The sequence below is a fragment of the Callithrix jacchus genome, chromosome 16 (genome assembly GCF_049354715.1).
Source record: "Callithrix jacchus isolate 240 chromosome 16, calJac240_pri, whole genome shotgun sequence".
Taxonomy (NCBI): domain Eukaryota; kingdom Metazoa; phylum Chordata; class Mammalia; order Primates; family Cebidae; genus Callithrix; species Callithrix jacchus.
In genome coordinates, this window is record NC_133517.1 from 64,586,028 (window position 1) to 64,601,729 (window position 15,702).

At 33.8% G+C, this 15,702-nt stretch overlaps 1 protein-coding gene across 31 annotated transcripts in view; it reads right to left on the bottom strand.

The window, feature by feature from the left end:
* Window positions 1-15,702, bottom strand: part of PHF20L1 (PHD finger protein 20 like 1) — an 82,392-nt gene that overhangs the window by 51,577 nt on the left and 15,113 nt on the right. For 8 of the 31 annotated variants that reach the window (XM_078353146.1, XM_008983231.4, XM_008983232.4 and 5 more), the window contains 6 exons: window positions 10,814-10,985; window positions 10,593-10,677; window positions 6,562-6,650; window positions 6,249-6,338; window positions 1,353-1,566; window positions 650-778 (listed from right to left, as the gene is read on the bottom strand). In XM_078353146.1, coding sequence (XP_078209272.1) covers window positions 650-778; window positions 1,353-1,566; window positions 6,249-6,338; window positions 6,562-6,650; window positions 10,593-10,677; window positions 10,814-10,985 — 779 coding nt within the window. Of the gene's footprint in view, window positions 1-649; window positions 779-1,352; window positions 1,567-6,248; window positions 6,339-6,561; window positions 6,651-10,592; window positions 10,678-10,813; window positions 10,986-12,905; window positions 12,979-15,702 lie in introns of all 31 variants that reach the window. The other 23 variants (XM_078353152.1, XM_008983239.4, XM_035277356.3 and 20 more) reach the window with 7 other exon arrangements.

The window sequence follows — 15,702 nt, forward strand, 5'->3', positions numbered from 1 at the left end:
GCCCCAATTCTAATTCTTCAATCCCCTCCTACACGAACACTAACCAGGCTAGAATTTTCTAATAGCCTAGCACTGCTATTTCCTAAACTACAGGAAAGCATATGGAAATAAGCCCAGATTCTAGAGACTAACCAGAAGGTAAGACTAGAAATTTAAAAAAAAAAAAAAACCTCATAAAAATACTTTTATATCAGAAATTGAGAAATTAACAGATTCAGGAAGTAAATGTAAGTCAGACAGTCATCTTTCCAACCATATATGGTACCCTCCTTAAGTAAAACTGGTCAATTGTAAGAATGTATGAAAAAATTTAGAACCTCAAACGCTGTGTTACCTTAAGTTGACAAAATAAGATCATTCTTCTAGAAACTACTACCACCAATGTAATTTAAAAATGACTGAGATTTGTAGTATTTGTCCTTATCAACCCTCACAACATCCCTGTGAGGTAGGTAGAAGATATGATATTTTTCACATTTTACATCAGGAAAAGCTGACAGTGTTGAAGTGTTGAAAGACATTGACCTTGTCTTTGTTATAAACAGGTCCATGATACTAAACCAAAAGATGCATTTTACTTTATTAAAAACAAATTACTCTAAAATTATAAACATTCCATTTCCCCCCCAAAAAAATCATTGTTGTTTACCAGTAATCTTGTTAAGGCGAGCTCTCTTTGCCTGAAATGAGTTGCCTTGATTATTTTTCCTCTTGTTTGATAATGTGCTCTCTGGCTGTGGAAAGATCATCTTTGGAACGCTCTCTACATGAAGTCCTACTTTTAATAGAACACATATATGAGAGTTTATCTAGAATCCAAAATTAAAACGCATGATCTTTTAATAGCAAAACAGTAACAATGCTTTGCACATTAGTTTAATCTATTTCTTGATAAAGATCTTTGAGAACCACAAATTCCTCCAGACTAATACATTAGAATAAAAAGATTACTAAAGCAGTTATTCTTAAAGAAAAGCAGGAAGAAAATGACCTACTGCTTTTTTGATATTACATATTGAAACATACATAGAAGCATTTAAAAGGTTGAAGAAAAAACACAAAACAAAAAAATCTCAAACAAAAATCTGCTACCAAGAAGTTACAAATCAAAATCTCAACCTATTTCTATTTAAGAATGCTGAGGGCATCCAATATCAAGTAATCCATATTACACTATTAATTTTCAGATCTATCTGTAAGATGCTAAAAAAGTTAGCCATTATACTATACTAGGGAAAAAAGCCTAAAAATTTAATTATACATTCAAAATCAAAGGAAGCCAAGGGATTTGACTTGTTCACTAATGAGTTTACCAGTGTCATAAGGAATTAACATAAGAATGTATTTTGTACCAAATGTTTCACTAGATGTAGGCAGATCTTCCTTCTTCTCTACGTCTGGTGTGGCTATACAAGTTGAAGTTTCTTCCTTCTTTGAAGGTACTTTAAACCACTTTCTCTCATCTTTATCCTTATCTTTATTGCTGTTGGCGCTGGTTCGAGGTTTACTCCCTGTTTTGTTCTTGGCTGCAGCTGCAGCAGCTGCTTTGACTAAAGCTATCCAATCCTCCAAAGGAAAAACACAAAACATGTGAAGCATTAAAAATGAATTAAAATGTGATTACACTTATTAAAATATGTGTCACATTTTCAAAGCTACTTTCACATGTAACCACACAAACATAGAGATAACAATATTTACATGATAGCTCATCAACATGGTAGGTTATCAAATTTAATAATCAAAGGGTTAGATGGTATAACTTCTCATAAAATAGCAGAGGAAACCTATGGCAGATAAGGAATACTACATGACATTCTACCTTAAGTATTTTAGGGCTTAAATGTTGTATTCAATCACTTTTCCATAATACAAAGGATTAGAAGAGAAAAATGCTATCTTGAATAGTCTAAAAAGATTAAAAATAGTGTATTCCCACCTACCAAAATTACTATTCCTTATTAGGACAAAGGTACCATTCAAATTACAGTCAATCTCATAGAAATCAAGAAAGGTATGCCTTTTATTATTTTCTAAAGCTACTGAAATTAAGATAGCAATTTATCACAACAGCTTAATAATACTGATGAAGAAGAAAAGAGCTCCACTGACCAAGGTAAAGCATCCACTGTCAGAACTCCACATTAATTTCTCTTCCTATACAACATCCTAAGTCTCTGTTTGGTACCACTCTTCTGAGGTACAAGTATTTATTTTTCCTGTGTTAATTTAGTTTGTCGCTAAATACATTTTACTATTGTATTTTTAACTAAAAATGCTTATTATAAAAAATATAAAAAGCTGTAAACAAGTATACAGTGGTCCTAACATTTTAATGTTTTCACAATCAAAATGTTGTTTTTAAAACAAATATAAATATCTCTAAGAGTCCATCTGCTGAGGCCACTAAGCTGTGTCAAATAGACTACCGATTCAGATTCCCTCAAAATACATTAAACCCCTAGTTCAAGCAACTAAAAATTTCACATCAAATGAATTTAATTCATGGTTTACATTAATATAAGCAAAACAGGTAAATAAAATTAAGCAATGAACAATGTAGATTAGCACTGCCTTAAAAATATATGGTAAAAGTAAAAGCCATTACAAAAATCTGTATTTCTAACTCTCTCTCATGATTGAAATTAACTGAAAACATCATGTGATTGCACTTAACACATTTAATCACCAATTTTCTTTCTTTTTTCTTTTTGGTTTTTTTTTTTTTTTTTTTTTTGAGACTGAGTCTCACTCTGTCGCCCAGTCTAGAGTAGAGTGGCACGATATCGGCTCACTACAACCTCCACCTCCTGGGTTCAGGTGATTCTCCTGCCTCAGCTTCCTGAGTAGCTGAGATTATACCATGTCCTATATACCAGGTACTAGGCTAAGAATTCAGGAGACCGCAACTGTTAAAATGCTGGTTCTGTCCATAAGGAATTCACAGTTAAATAAAATTAGCTATAAGCCAACGTGACAGGAAAGGTACTAGAGTAGTAAACAAAATACTATAGGAGAACAGAAAAGATTGATTTTGACTGAAGAGAAAGACGAGTGGAAAATGATAGATGAACCAAACCCTAAAGTTAAGTAGAAATTTGCTAGGGATAGGGGTAGCGGCAAAGGAGAAAAGGTTGCTCCAAGCAAAAGGAAAAACGTTAAACAAAGACCAGGAGTAAAAGTGTACAGAAAAGTGAAAGTGATGGAAGATTCAAGGAGCAATACGGGTAGCTAAGAGTAGTATGGCCAAATTGAGCTTTGAGACTAACGTTTAAGCAATGAGAAAAGAAGTCACCATCAGTGTAAAAAAAACAAGGATTGAGAGAGAACAATCAACAAAATGGGAAGAGAAACAAGAGTAAGTACAATCAAACAAGCAAAAGGAAAGGAAAGTGTTATATGGCACAGACATCATATGTTTGCAGACCTATTAAGAGTAGAGCATTAAATTCTGGGATCCACATTGTGGGGAAAATTTTAACTTGTTAGAATTGCTGGAAAATGTCAGAAATAGTTTCCATCCCAAGTTGTCTTCTACCTCCAATAAAGAGAAAACTAAAAAGAGAATCACATCACACCCTTTAAAATTTAAACATGTTTTTTAAATGCTTTTTAATCATATGACTTGCATGGGAATCACTGTAGTTGTGTGATTAAATAACTCTCCCATTGTTTTTCTCTTTTATGTTGTTTTATTTTGTGTTTGCTTTTGTGTTTATTTATACAAATGTATGGGATACATGTGAAATTTTGTTACACGTATATAACTAGTAGTGGTCAAGTCAGTGTATTTAGAGTGTCCATCACCCGAATATAATACAGTTTTATTAACCACAGTCACTCTACTCTGCTATCAAACATTGAATTTACTCCTTCTACAGAAAAGCTTCACCGTCAAAAATAACTGGTGTGATCTTTTCATGAACTATAACTAATAATAATATATTTCCAAGTGCTTTGTAGATAAAAAGGTATTGCACTAAAAAGGGCACTGTGTTTGGAATCACTTTGCTCAGAATGACTGAGTAAAATTTTAAGTCAGTCACTCAATCCTCCAACATCTGAATTCTTCAAATGTGAAACAAATATTAGCCATATCTATGTCAAAGGATCTACTAAAAGACTCCAATGAGACAATACACAGAAAAAAATGTCTTATAAATATTAATAGCAAAGGACATATGAGCCAATTGTTAACACTTGTGAGTTACAACATAAATTCTGTATCAGCACACCCTCAGGAAGAAAAATCAAGAGAAAAAGCAAATACTTCTGTTAAAAGCCTCTATATTAAAAATATAATGGCTCAATCTCTCACCCTGTAATTACTACTGCTCTTATTAGTGTAGAAAACCAGAAGGAACAAGAAAGTATCTCATAAGATGAAGGAATCAATCCTCATCCTATGATATATGTCAGTTTCATAGCTATTTATGTATCAACACTACCATTCCACACAAAATTATGTGGAAGAAGAAAAAAATGTAGGTAGGGAGAAAAACAGGGGATCTTATTTTGGGCTGTTAACGTGTCTACCATTATTCAGTGAGAAAAATGTCTACAGACACAGTGTTAGAAGGACTACATCGCATTCATGTAATATTAAAAGCTCCTTAAGGTGCTCAAGCTAACCTCTTAATAATGAAAGCAGCAGTTTATCCAGCATTAACCAACTGGTTCAAAGTAAAAAACAACAGCATTAAGACTTGTTTAGGCCTAAGAGTATCAATTAATCTGGAGGTTTGCACATACAGAAGTGTTATTAATGTCACATTTTAGACAGGTTCTACGGCAAGTTTAAGAAAGAGCATTTCCAGAGTGCATTAATTTGATGCACTATTCTTTGCTAGCTCAATTTAAAAACTATAAAGAAATTCTCAATGTACTCAAAATCTAGAAGATAGCAAGATAGGCCACCCCTTAGCTTTGGCCAAATAACACCTGATTTGGCATATTTCCTTAATGAAGGCAAGTCAAACGCTTGTTAGGAAAAAGCAACTTACAAAATGGGAGTCATTAAAAAACACAATTCTACAAATATTGTTAACATTGTTGTAATTATGAATTATAAAGAAAAAATGAAAAACTGAAAGAAATATACTACTATCCAAATATTATTTCAGTAGTTTTATATCTTGGCACTGATCTTAATGTTATAATACACCATAGTGTGAATAAGGAATCACTACTTATTAAACACAAACATCCATAATACCCAATAAATTTAATTTTTACAACCTGTAATTTTATGACAAACCAAATTGGCTCAGTGTCCCACTTTAAAAAAAGGAAGTTTTAAGGCAATAATACTGGTGTCATTTCATGAGCATCTGATCAACCAGAATAACAAAATAATTGTTTTAAAGCAAAAAAACAAAAAAAATTGAGACTTTTGTTTAAGCAGGTATTACTAACCAATGTTCCCAACATTTTAATCAATCTATGTAGTAACCAAGAAATTACACCACTGAATGCTTAAAAGAACACTTTATTTATATATATATGTGGGAACACACAAAGCCACTTCCTGATCAAAAGCATTTTCATTTTAAATTGCATTTACATGTTAATTAGAGGAAACCTGCTTGCTAATCATTTCATAATTAAATTTTTGAAAACAAGGTAATTTAAAACAATCACACTTATTTCTTCATAATTTTTTTAATGTGTTGGATATATATTTATAGAGCATTAAACATTTATACTTGACTGAAGCTGACCAGGTAATTTCAACACATTTCAGAATGACAGTTTTCACTGCATAGTTTGAACAAATATGTAGCATATTTCCATATTAGACATTTTCACAGACTACTTTCAATTTCTTAAAAATAATTGTAGGTCCAGGTGCTGAAAATCCCAAATAACAGCAGAATATAAAGGAATATTTTAAATTTCTAATGGCACCTTTCTTTCCAGTATTTCAGAAAACACAGCCCACCAATGCAATTGTGGTTTTACCTCCACCCAAGATTGTCCTTCCAATGCTTACCGTCCATTCTTGCTTTGAGCAGTGACAAAGCATACAATACACTGCTTCCATCATACGACTCAGAAAGCCCTACCTGAAACAGCCTACAGAGTGTCAGGTAAGCGCCTTTTAAAGGAAAATGAATGACTATGATTTGTAGAAGGAAAGAAGAAGATAAGAACTCAATGTAAAATTTTATATTAAAATTTTTTAACTTTCTAAATGACATTATATACCAGGAAAAACAAAACAAAATTTTTTTTAAAAAGGCACTTACCTCACTTCCCATAGACTGGTTACACGATCCAGCTGGGTCGATAGGACAACACCAGCTTAGTGGATGCTGGGATTTCACCTGGAACAGAAACTAGTGACCTATAACTTTAGCAGGTCTAAAACCAAAGAAGCAAAAATCAAGTGTATAATTTATTTTACAGTCTAAGCTGCTTTTTCTTGCTGCTATTTGGGGTTATCAGCACATAACCCTACAATTAGTTCATATAAAATATATCTATGTATAAATATATTTTGATCAATCATTGTTCAAGAAGATATCCCTTTGGGTAGCCAGGAATACTGAACACTCTTACCTGCCCCTTAGCATCCTCGGGCATGGCTTTAATATGCATTCTTTTTAAACAACGAATTACTCCATCATAAAACTGAACTGTAAATGTTCCTGAAACAGGAGCAAGTCAGAACCATTAGAAAATATAATTCAATTTTGCAGCAACACCTGAAAGCTAACAAGTAATGATCTGTATAAATAAATGCTTTGGAATGCAAAAACTACAAACATATACTCCTATTAAGGACTCCATCAAGTTTAAGTTTACTTTCTCCCTCCCTCTAGAAACAACTCTGAATTCCTGTTTCCCTTCAAAAGTACACAAATTAAGACTTTATAAGTTAGTTCCATGTAACTCTGATTTTTACTAAAGAATTTGATAATTTATTTTTGCAATATTTCAAATCCTTAGACTCCTAACATAGCTGACAAAAGTAAAAATTATTACTTACAAAAATATATATTATTTCCATAGGAATTACCATTTGCTCTCTTTGAATGTTTCTTTAAAAGTAATACAGAGAAGGAGCTGATCTACAAAAAAAGGTCATTTGCCCTGGAAAGGATTATTCCTTGGGCAATAATAACATACTGAAAGAAGTATAGATTTCCAGACATTAAAGCTAGAAAATACAAATCGTCTAGATAAAAGTCCTCATATGTGGCTCAGAACACTGAACTCCAGAGGAAGGCTAAGTGCTACACCCCATGGCATTCACCTAAGCGACACACAGCCATAACACTTCTGATCTCATCTAGTCATCCATGTCTTTCCTACAAACTCATCCTACTTTGAAGACTCAAGATTTTGTCCATTATGAAGCATATTCACTTTCTGTTACTTTCAAGCCAATATAAGTCAGTACTATTAGAAGATATAAATTATGTATAATGTTCTACCTAAGGAAATTCAAAGGTTTTTCTGTCATTTCCTAGATAAAAGTTCTTCTACCATCTCCCAAATGAAGGCAGAGTCCCGCTTTAAGTAAACAGATACTTGGCTTTTATAAAATAATTATAAACAAGAAATGTGACAATCATTATTAATGTCTTTGGAGTTGGCACCAAAGACAGTCATATATATGTGCAAAGAATTTTTTTTGTACTTTGAATAACACCATTTGATTTTGTATCTTTCTATAATCAGCATAGTGTTGAATTTCACAGATATAAAGATCTAAATTCAAGTTATACAAACAAAGGATTAGATGAATAGCAAGGATGTAAAGACCTGGAAATATTTTGAGAATGACAAACTCTATGTACACCTTGTACTCCCTTCTTCCCTGCAACTTTCCATCTTCCTTCTTCAATACAGCATTCTAGAAAAACTCAGCATGCACACCAGACCATATGGGCATAAATACCTCTCTGCCTTTGCTTGTGCTATTTCCTCTGTTGTGATGCCTTTCTCCTTTCCTTATGTCTATCTAAACCAGAGTCCACTCTTCAAGGACCATCCCCAAGATGAAAACTTTCTCAATGACTCCAGTACACACTGACTGGTCCCTTTTCTTCACTTCTATATGGTGTATTACAAATGCCTAAATGTTGACAATTGTTCATTTTGTTTTGCTCTTACACTGAATGGACAGCTTATTTTGCCCTTCTGATGTTTGTCAAGGTGGGGAGGGGGCAAGCATATCCACCATGTGGGGCATAAAGAGATCACAAAATTAACACCTTTCAGAAAACAAATAGTATCTGCCAATATTTCACTATGTGTTCACTGAAACTACTCTTGAAATGGCAGGGATCGCAATCAATATCATCACTCCTCCACTAATATAAGCTGAATTTTCTATAGTAAATGCCTGTAGATGAAAGGGATAGGATAAAGAATGACAGTGGTTTTGTTCTGAGTGTGTGTGGTGTGTGTGTACTTGCATCTGTCCACACACAGGAACTTTAAGCATGAGAGGAAGGTCCCAAAGCTCTTAGAAACTGTTACCAATTAATGTAGAGGGCAATGACTATTTAATTTTACTTTGTTTGGGGTACCTCCTATTATCCAACAGAATAGATTTTACTTCTCCCTTTACTTCCACAAATTGTTACTGACTGTCTACTGTGTGCTAGGCTCTAGACTAGACACTCAGGAGCCAATGTGAATAAGACTTGGGAATGTAAGCTCCATAACACAGCTCCACAGAGGTGTTAAGTGCACAGGGAAATGCAGGCCCCACTAGAAAAGGAGAAATAGCCTGCACATCTAACAACTGAGATGTCTCTTACATCTTTCTGTAGGAGTAACCAGTGGTAAGAAAACCATAGCCATACTCATGGTTTCAATTCATTAAAACAATACATTGGATTAAGGTCTTTATAAAGGAACATCATAATTTCTAGCTAGACTACTATGACTTATTTTTTCACACCTAACATTCCTTAATATATCTCTGCTTTCCTCTTCTATCTTCTCTTAGCTCCTATTTTCTCTCAAGTTTGTTGTTAGATTAAATCCTCAGCTTAAATCTCTTCCATGGCACCCAACACCTTTAAATAAAATTCAAATTCTTCAGCAAGATTACATGACACTTCATATACCAATATTTGCCTCTCTCTCCAACCTGTACTCCAGCTATTCTATCACCTTTAAAGGAATCCATCATTCTAAACAACCTGCAGTTCCTTAAAATGAGATGGCATGCCTCTCCCACTTCTATTATTTTCCATAGATTTATTCCACCAGAAAAGCCCTCTGATCACTTCTTTAGCTAACTTAGTTGTCTTTCAAGACTCAGTTTAAAGGAAATGTCCCCTTACTTAGATCAAATGCCCTTCTTGCCAAGAAGCTGTCACTCAATGTTTGTCTCTTTAGTAATAACAATGAATAGAGAAATCCCCCTTATCCGCGATTTCACTTTCCACAGTTGCAGTCAACCGCGGTCTGAAAAGGAGTGAGTACAGCACAGTAAGATATTTTGCAAGAGAGAGGTGAGAGAAAGAGGAAGGGAGAAAGAGAGACCACATTCACACAACTTTTATTACAATATATTGTTGAATATTCTATTTTATTAGTTATTGTTGTTAACCTCTTACTATGCCTAATTTATAAATTAAACTTTATCGTTCATATACATGTACAGTATAGGGAAACAGAGTATATATAGAGTTCAGTAGTTTGCAAAGTTTCAGGTACCTACTTGGGGTCTTGGGATATATTCCCTGTGGATAAGGGAGTACTATTTTAAGTGGTCAAGTTTAACAAATAACTGTAGAAGAAAATGAATGTATTACTGACTTTAAAAAATACTTGCAAGTATTCCATAACTTTTTAAATGAGAAATTAAAAAAATAAAATATTCAGGTATGTTTTCAATAATAATTTAATTATTAATTCTCACAACTTTCCAAATTAATCAGCATATGCATTCTGTTTTAAATTAATTATCTGTCCAGTAGCTTTCCCAGTCTTACGCAACACTAACACACCTAATTTCTGTGTTACTTTCAGCATTTCTGATCACTTAAGTAACTGTGGCTCAGTATCTAATATTCTAAAAACTGTGCACAAAAAGCTACTAGAAAAATTAACTCAATTATCTACAGAAATTAATGATAGGAGAGTAGGGAGATACACAATAAAGGAAATCCTCTAATTGGTAAAAAGTCCATACTATTTCCTCAGAAAATAGCCCAATGTATTTCACTTGTGCATTAAACTGATTTGAATTCCCCTAAATCGTTAACCTTTCCTCACACTCTGATTAGATGCTTATAAATGTAATTTGGTCACAAACTAGAAACAGAGAAGTAGAAATAAAATGCATATAAGCCTGTGAATTGAAAGTTGAAAAATTTTAACCGACTATTTTCACCTACTAATTTAAATACTACTTAGGTAGCAAATCATGTGGCATTGTATTCTCGGCCACATATAACAAATTAAATGCTCCCCAAAAAAGAATACTTGCAGAAAATTTGTTCAGTAAAATATAAAACAACGAAAAGTTACATATGATTACATAACATACACTAATTAAATTTTAAAATATAGTGAAATTTTACTATTAATCTAATTTTAAGTCTCAGATCATTTCAAACACATACCTTCTTTGTTAATTGCTTCAATCTTGGCAGGGTAATAGCGACAGTCTGTCCAACGAGCCAGAACTTCTTCTCCAGCTTTAAAATCCTATTTTAAACAACTTTTAAGATCAATTCCATGTATATTAAATAAGCACTTCCTTAACAAAAACAGGCTTTTGTAAAATTTAACATGTCATTAAATAGCCAGCAAAAATAGCAAACAGAAAAAACCTGCTACTTACAAAGAAATCTTCCTCATCTTTTAGACCTTCTTTTCTTAGTGCCGGTCTCTCAAGGGGTCGTAATCTATTGCTATCCCAGTAAATCCACTCATCATAACGATGACTCCAGCGCTCAAAATGGACCAACATCTTGCCCTCCTCATAGTCGATTTTTTCAATTCGTGATGGATACCTCAAAAATCAAAACACTTCAAATCAAGAGAAAATCTTTATATTTGTTTACACAAAGTATTATAGAGATAGCTGAAATGTTGTTTACCATCAAAACCATGAACAATAAATATGTTCATATTTTAAAACTAACCAAAAAAGTCTGATTTATTGTCTTTTTAAATGATAGTCTTCAAGATCTCAATAAACTCCATGATACACTTCCAGTACAAATATAGATGACTGCATTGTTCTGTGAAGTAACGAGGTAACATACATCAAGAACCTTAAACATATTCCTACTTTTTGACCCAACAATTCCAATTCTGGAACTGTATACAGAAAACATTATTCATAATAATAAAAAAACTGAAAACCGTCTAAATATATGGTTGGAAAAACTGAAGACTGTCTAGAGCTATACAAACAATATTTCACTGAATCAAATGTAGTCACTGAATGTGGTGTTTACAAAGAATTTACAATATGGGGAAAATGTAAAAAAACAAGCACTATATTTAGCAGAAATATAAATATATAAATTTTGTCTAGTAAAAAGTACATCAGCACATACACTGTCTTTGTATGACATAAGCTCAATTTATTCTTATTTTTCCGTGTTTACCAATATTTTATAAAGAGGATCAATGATGGTAAGGAAAGGCTCAGTAAAACCTTAAATTTAAAAATATAAAATATTTCATTGTTCTGTCTTCACATGTGACAATTCTCTAATCCCAAAACAGGAATTAGTTAACTTGAATTTTTTTTACAAGGAAAATTGCTTCATCATTTTTAATGTACTGTATTAAAATGTTGACAGATGACTTAATTTTTTTAAGTATGATTAAATAACATTCAGAACTCAATAGCAGCACATGGTAGATGATTCAGCCATACAGTTTATCCCATATTCTTGCTAGCCTTTGCTAAATTCAGAATCTTTGTTTTCCCTGCAGAAAACTACCTTTAAATATAAAGTACAATGGACTTTATATAACTTTTAAATGTTGGAACTGATTACTATATACATTACAGCTCAGTCACACTATTCAGTTTTTTAGACATTTCAAGGATCATTCTCTAGTAGAGCTTCTTCCTTGACATTCAACCGCACTTTGATCTAATGATATTAAGCTACTTGGATTTTCCTCAAACATACGTCACTCTGTGTCAAGCATTTGTGCTGTTCTAGGTTCTATTTTCAGCAGAGCCCTAAACCGCCCTTCCCTATCTTTGTACACAAATCATTGCAAACTTGGTGAAACACAGAAAACTGCTTGTGTGAAGGCTTCCCTAACTCCCATGCTGCTGAGCTGTATGTCATCTCTGCACAGGTTCTCAAACTGGGTGCTGCAGAACATTTATATCTCTTAGGACACTGATATGTGTGGCACCAAAAAAAAACGGTCTTGTTGTCAAATAAGTTAGGGAATTAATGAATTTAAAAAGTTACGCTGTGTTCTTTATTGAAAGACTTTTTGGTGCTGTCAATGAGATGGAGATAAAACATTCAGTGTTAACAGATTCAAAGTAATATGTAGCCCCTATTAGCATGAAAATAATATGTATTCAAAGTAATATGCAGCCCCTTTTATCTGGAGATAGCAGACAGCTAAGGAAAATGAGGCTAGAAATGCTACTCTGGCCTGTGAGCATCTGGAGATAATTGAGTCATGTTCACTTTTATAGTCTCCAGCACCCAGCTCTATAACAGGACACATAACTGCTACTAAGGGAATGTTTGCAGGAGTAAGAAGCAGCTTTACAGAAAGGCAATTTGCTCATTTCTTCAGAACTAAGAAGGCAATTGACCCAATTACAACCTTGTTAGATCTGTCTTTTGGGGGGAGTAAGTATAGGTGAGGGAAGACCTGTATTAAAGAAAGGCATAAAAACAAGAAAACCTAAGAGATGAACATACTTCCTGAGGTGGACATACCTGCCCACCCACTTAGAGTCGATGTTATAACACTTGTCTTTTGCAGTGTTGCTCTGGTTTTGTTTTTGTTGCCCTGGTTTTTAAAACATAAAAATTGCCAATAGCATTAAGAAAAACATAGCAAGGTTGTTCTTTATTTTTCAACATTCACTAGTCACTAAAGAACTACAAAGAGATCTTCTCTCAATTATAAAAATTGATAAATTTCTCTCAAAACATAAAAGACTTTAATTTCATGCACTTAATTTGTCCTACATTTACATTTTTGAATAAAAAAATAAGGAGTTTATTCTTTAGGTTCCTTCAAATTCTAAATGTATACAACTCTATATATTTGAAACATTTCTCAAAGTGAGAATAGTCCACAGTAACAAGGTTAAACACATCTTTATTTTCACATGATTCAATTCAGTAAAGAATCAGCATCTAAGGGATTTTGAGTAATTTAAGTCTAGATCACATTTTAAAGTGACTTATGGTTTTTCTAAAATATTTAACATTCTTCTGGCTGAGATGCCTGATGCAACAACCAAAATGAAAATTATGTTTTGGGGATCCTTTTTAAGATAAGTCATAGCATTCTGTACTCTCTACATAAATAACTAGTAATTGATACATACACTTGGGGATGAAGGCCAAGAATTAAATAAGTACCACAGATACCCACAATTATTCTCTATTTTAATTTTTATAATGTTCACTAATCAAATTTTTCATCTTAAAGGCACAGAAATATTAACATTATAAAAAATGTCCAAATTTCTGTTTATTCATTAAACATTTATTTGAACATCCAATAAGACTAAGGTACTTGCTAGGCATTGTTGGTACATAAAAAGGAAACAACTTGGCTGGGCGCAGTGGCTCACGCCTGCAATCCCAGCACTCTGGGAGGCTGAGGCAGGCGGATCACCTGAGGTCAGGAGTTCAAGACCAGTCTAACCAACATGGAGAAACCCCTTCTCTACTAAAAATACAAAATTAGCCAGGCATGGTGGTGCATGCCTGTAATCCCTGCTACTCAGGAGGCTGAGGCAGGAGAATCACTTGAACCCAGGAGGTGGAGGTTATGGTGAGCCAAGGTCACACCACTGCACTCCAACCTGGGAAACAAGAGCAAGGAACCAAGAGCAAAACTCCCCTCATCTCAACAACAACAACAAAAAGGAAATAACTCCACAACTCCTATCACTGATGGGCTTAGCTTAGGGTCAGATTAGGAGAAAGAGAGAAGAGACAGAATATTTATTATCACACATGTGTCAGGCTCTGTTTTCTTTACTTATTGAGTGCTGACTGTTTTTCTGTATGTTTTCTCATTTGATCTTGGTAATCATGAAAGGTATAGAAGACATAGTATACACTTAACAGATGAAAACCTGTCCAAGAATATACATGTTGCAGACAGTATTATAAACTGAGACTAAGTGGCACAAAAGTCCATACTCTATGCCAAAAGGAGAAATGGGATAAGGCTTACATCTAAGTGATTATATCATGCATAGTAAAACTGGTAAGTGTATACAAAAACTGTATGTAAGATGCTTTAATAGTCCAAGGAAATCCTGGGATTTACTGAAGGTTCTTGGAAGACATTATTTATATTGGACTTGCTAGGGGACTTCTAGAATATGGTCTTCATAAGCACAAACAAAGTGTATACACAGAGCATAATTCATTTACTCAACGTTCATTTACTTAAAACCATCACATGATTCTGACTTAGGCCAGCAGCCATGGAGGATTTCAAGATAAGTAGGATGTGGTTATTTGTCCTCAAAGACCTCATGTTCAGAGATTGGAGGAGTACTTAAAAAAAAGAGTAATAGTCTTTCCAGCTAGACTACATGGTAAGAAGTAAAGCAGGAAAAGGAGAATACTAAGGCATGAGATGGGACTTGTTAGCTTCGTTGAAACTTGAAGGGCCTGAAATAGCAAACTAATGAAACGATCCTTTATTCTACAGATAACAGGGAGTAACTTAAAGTTTGTACTTAATTTGGTTACCAGTTATATCTCAGAGGAAAAAAAATCGTAACATCAAGATCTTTGCAATACATGTAAAATGCAGTAAATGGTAATTTAACATATAGCTTTGCACAGTGAAATTATCTGTAGCAGATGGCTCATGGTAATCATGTTTTGATACATACAGTGAAGGAAAAATGCTGTTGAACATAAACGTATTCACAAATTCCTCTGTATACTGAACTACAATATTATTTTGATGCACTATTTATGTTTTATTCTAATTAACTGTGAATTGAACATACGATTTTTCTAATTGAATTTGGAAGGCATAGTGTTAATGTTTTCGTTTTGTCACTTTTTTAAAGGTTGAATCATAGGAAGCTGTTAAATTAAAGAATAGTGATTAGGCTAAATCCCAGACATTTATGAGTAAATTAGGAAAAGATTCAAGGAGTGGAAGACTGAGGTTCCAGAGTTTAAAGAGTCAGAGATAAGATGCCAATAACAATGATTAGAGATAAACAGGAAAGAAAATAACCATAGCTCAGTGGCTCACGCCTGTAATCCCTGCACTTTGGGAGGTCGAGGCAGGTGGATCACGAGGTCAAGAGATCGAGACATCCTGGCCAATATGGTGAAACCCCGTCTCTACTAAATACAAAAGAAATTAGCTGAGCATAGTGGCACATGCCTGTAATCCCAGCTACTTGGGAGGCTGAGACAGGAGAATCGTTTGAACCCAGGAGGCGGAGGTTGCGGTGAGCCGAGAAGGCGTCATTGCACTCCAGCCTGGGCAACAAGAGCAAAACTCCCTCTCAGAAAAAAA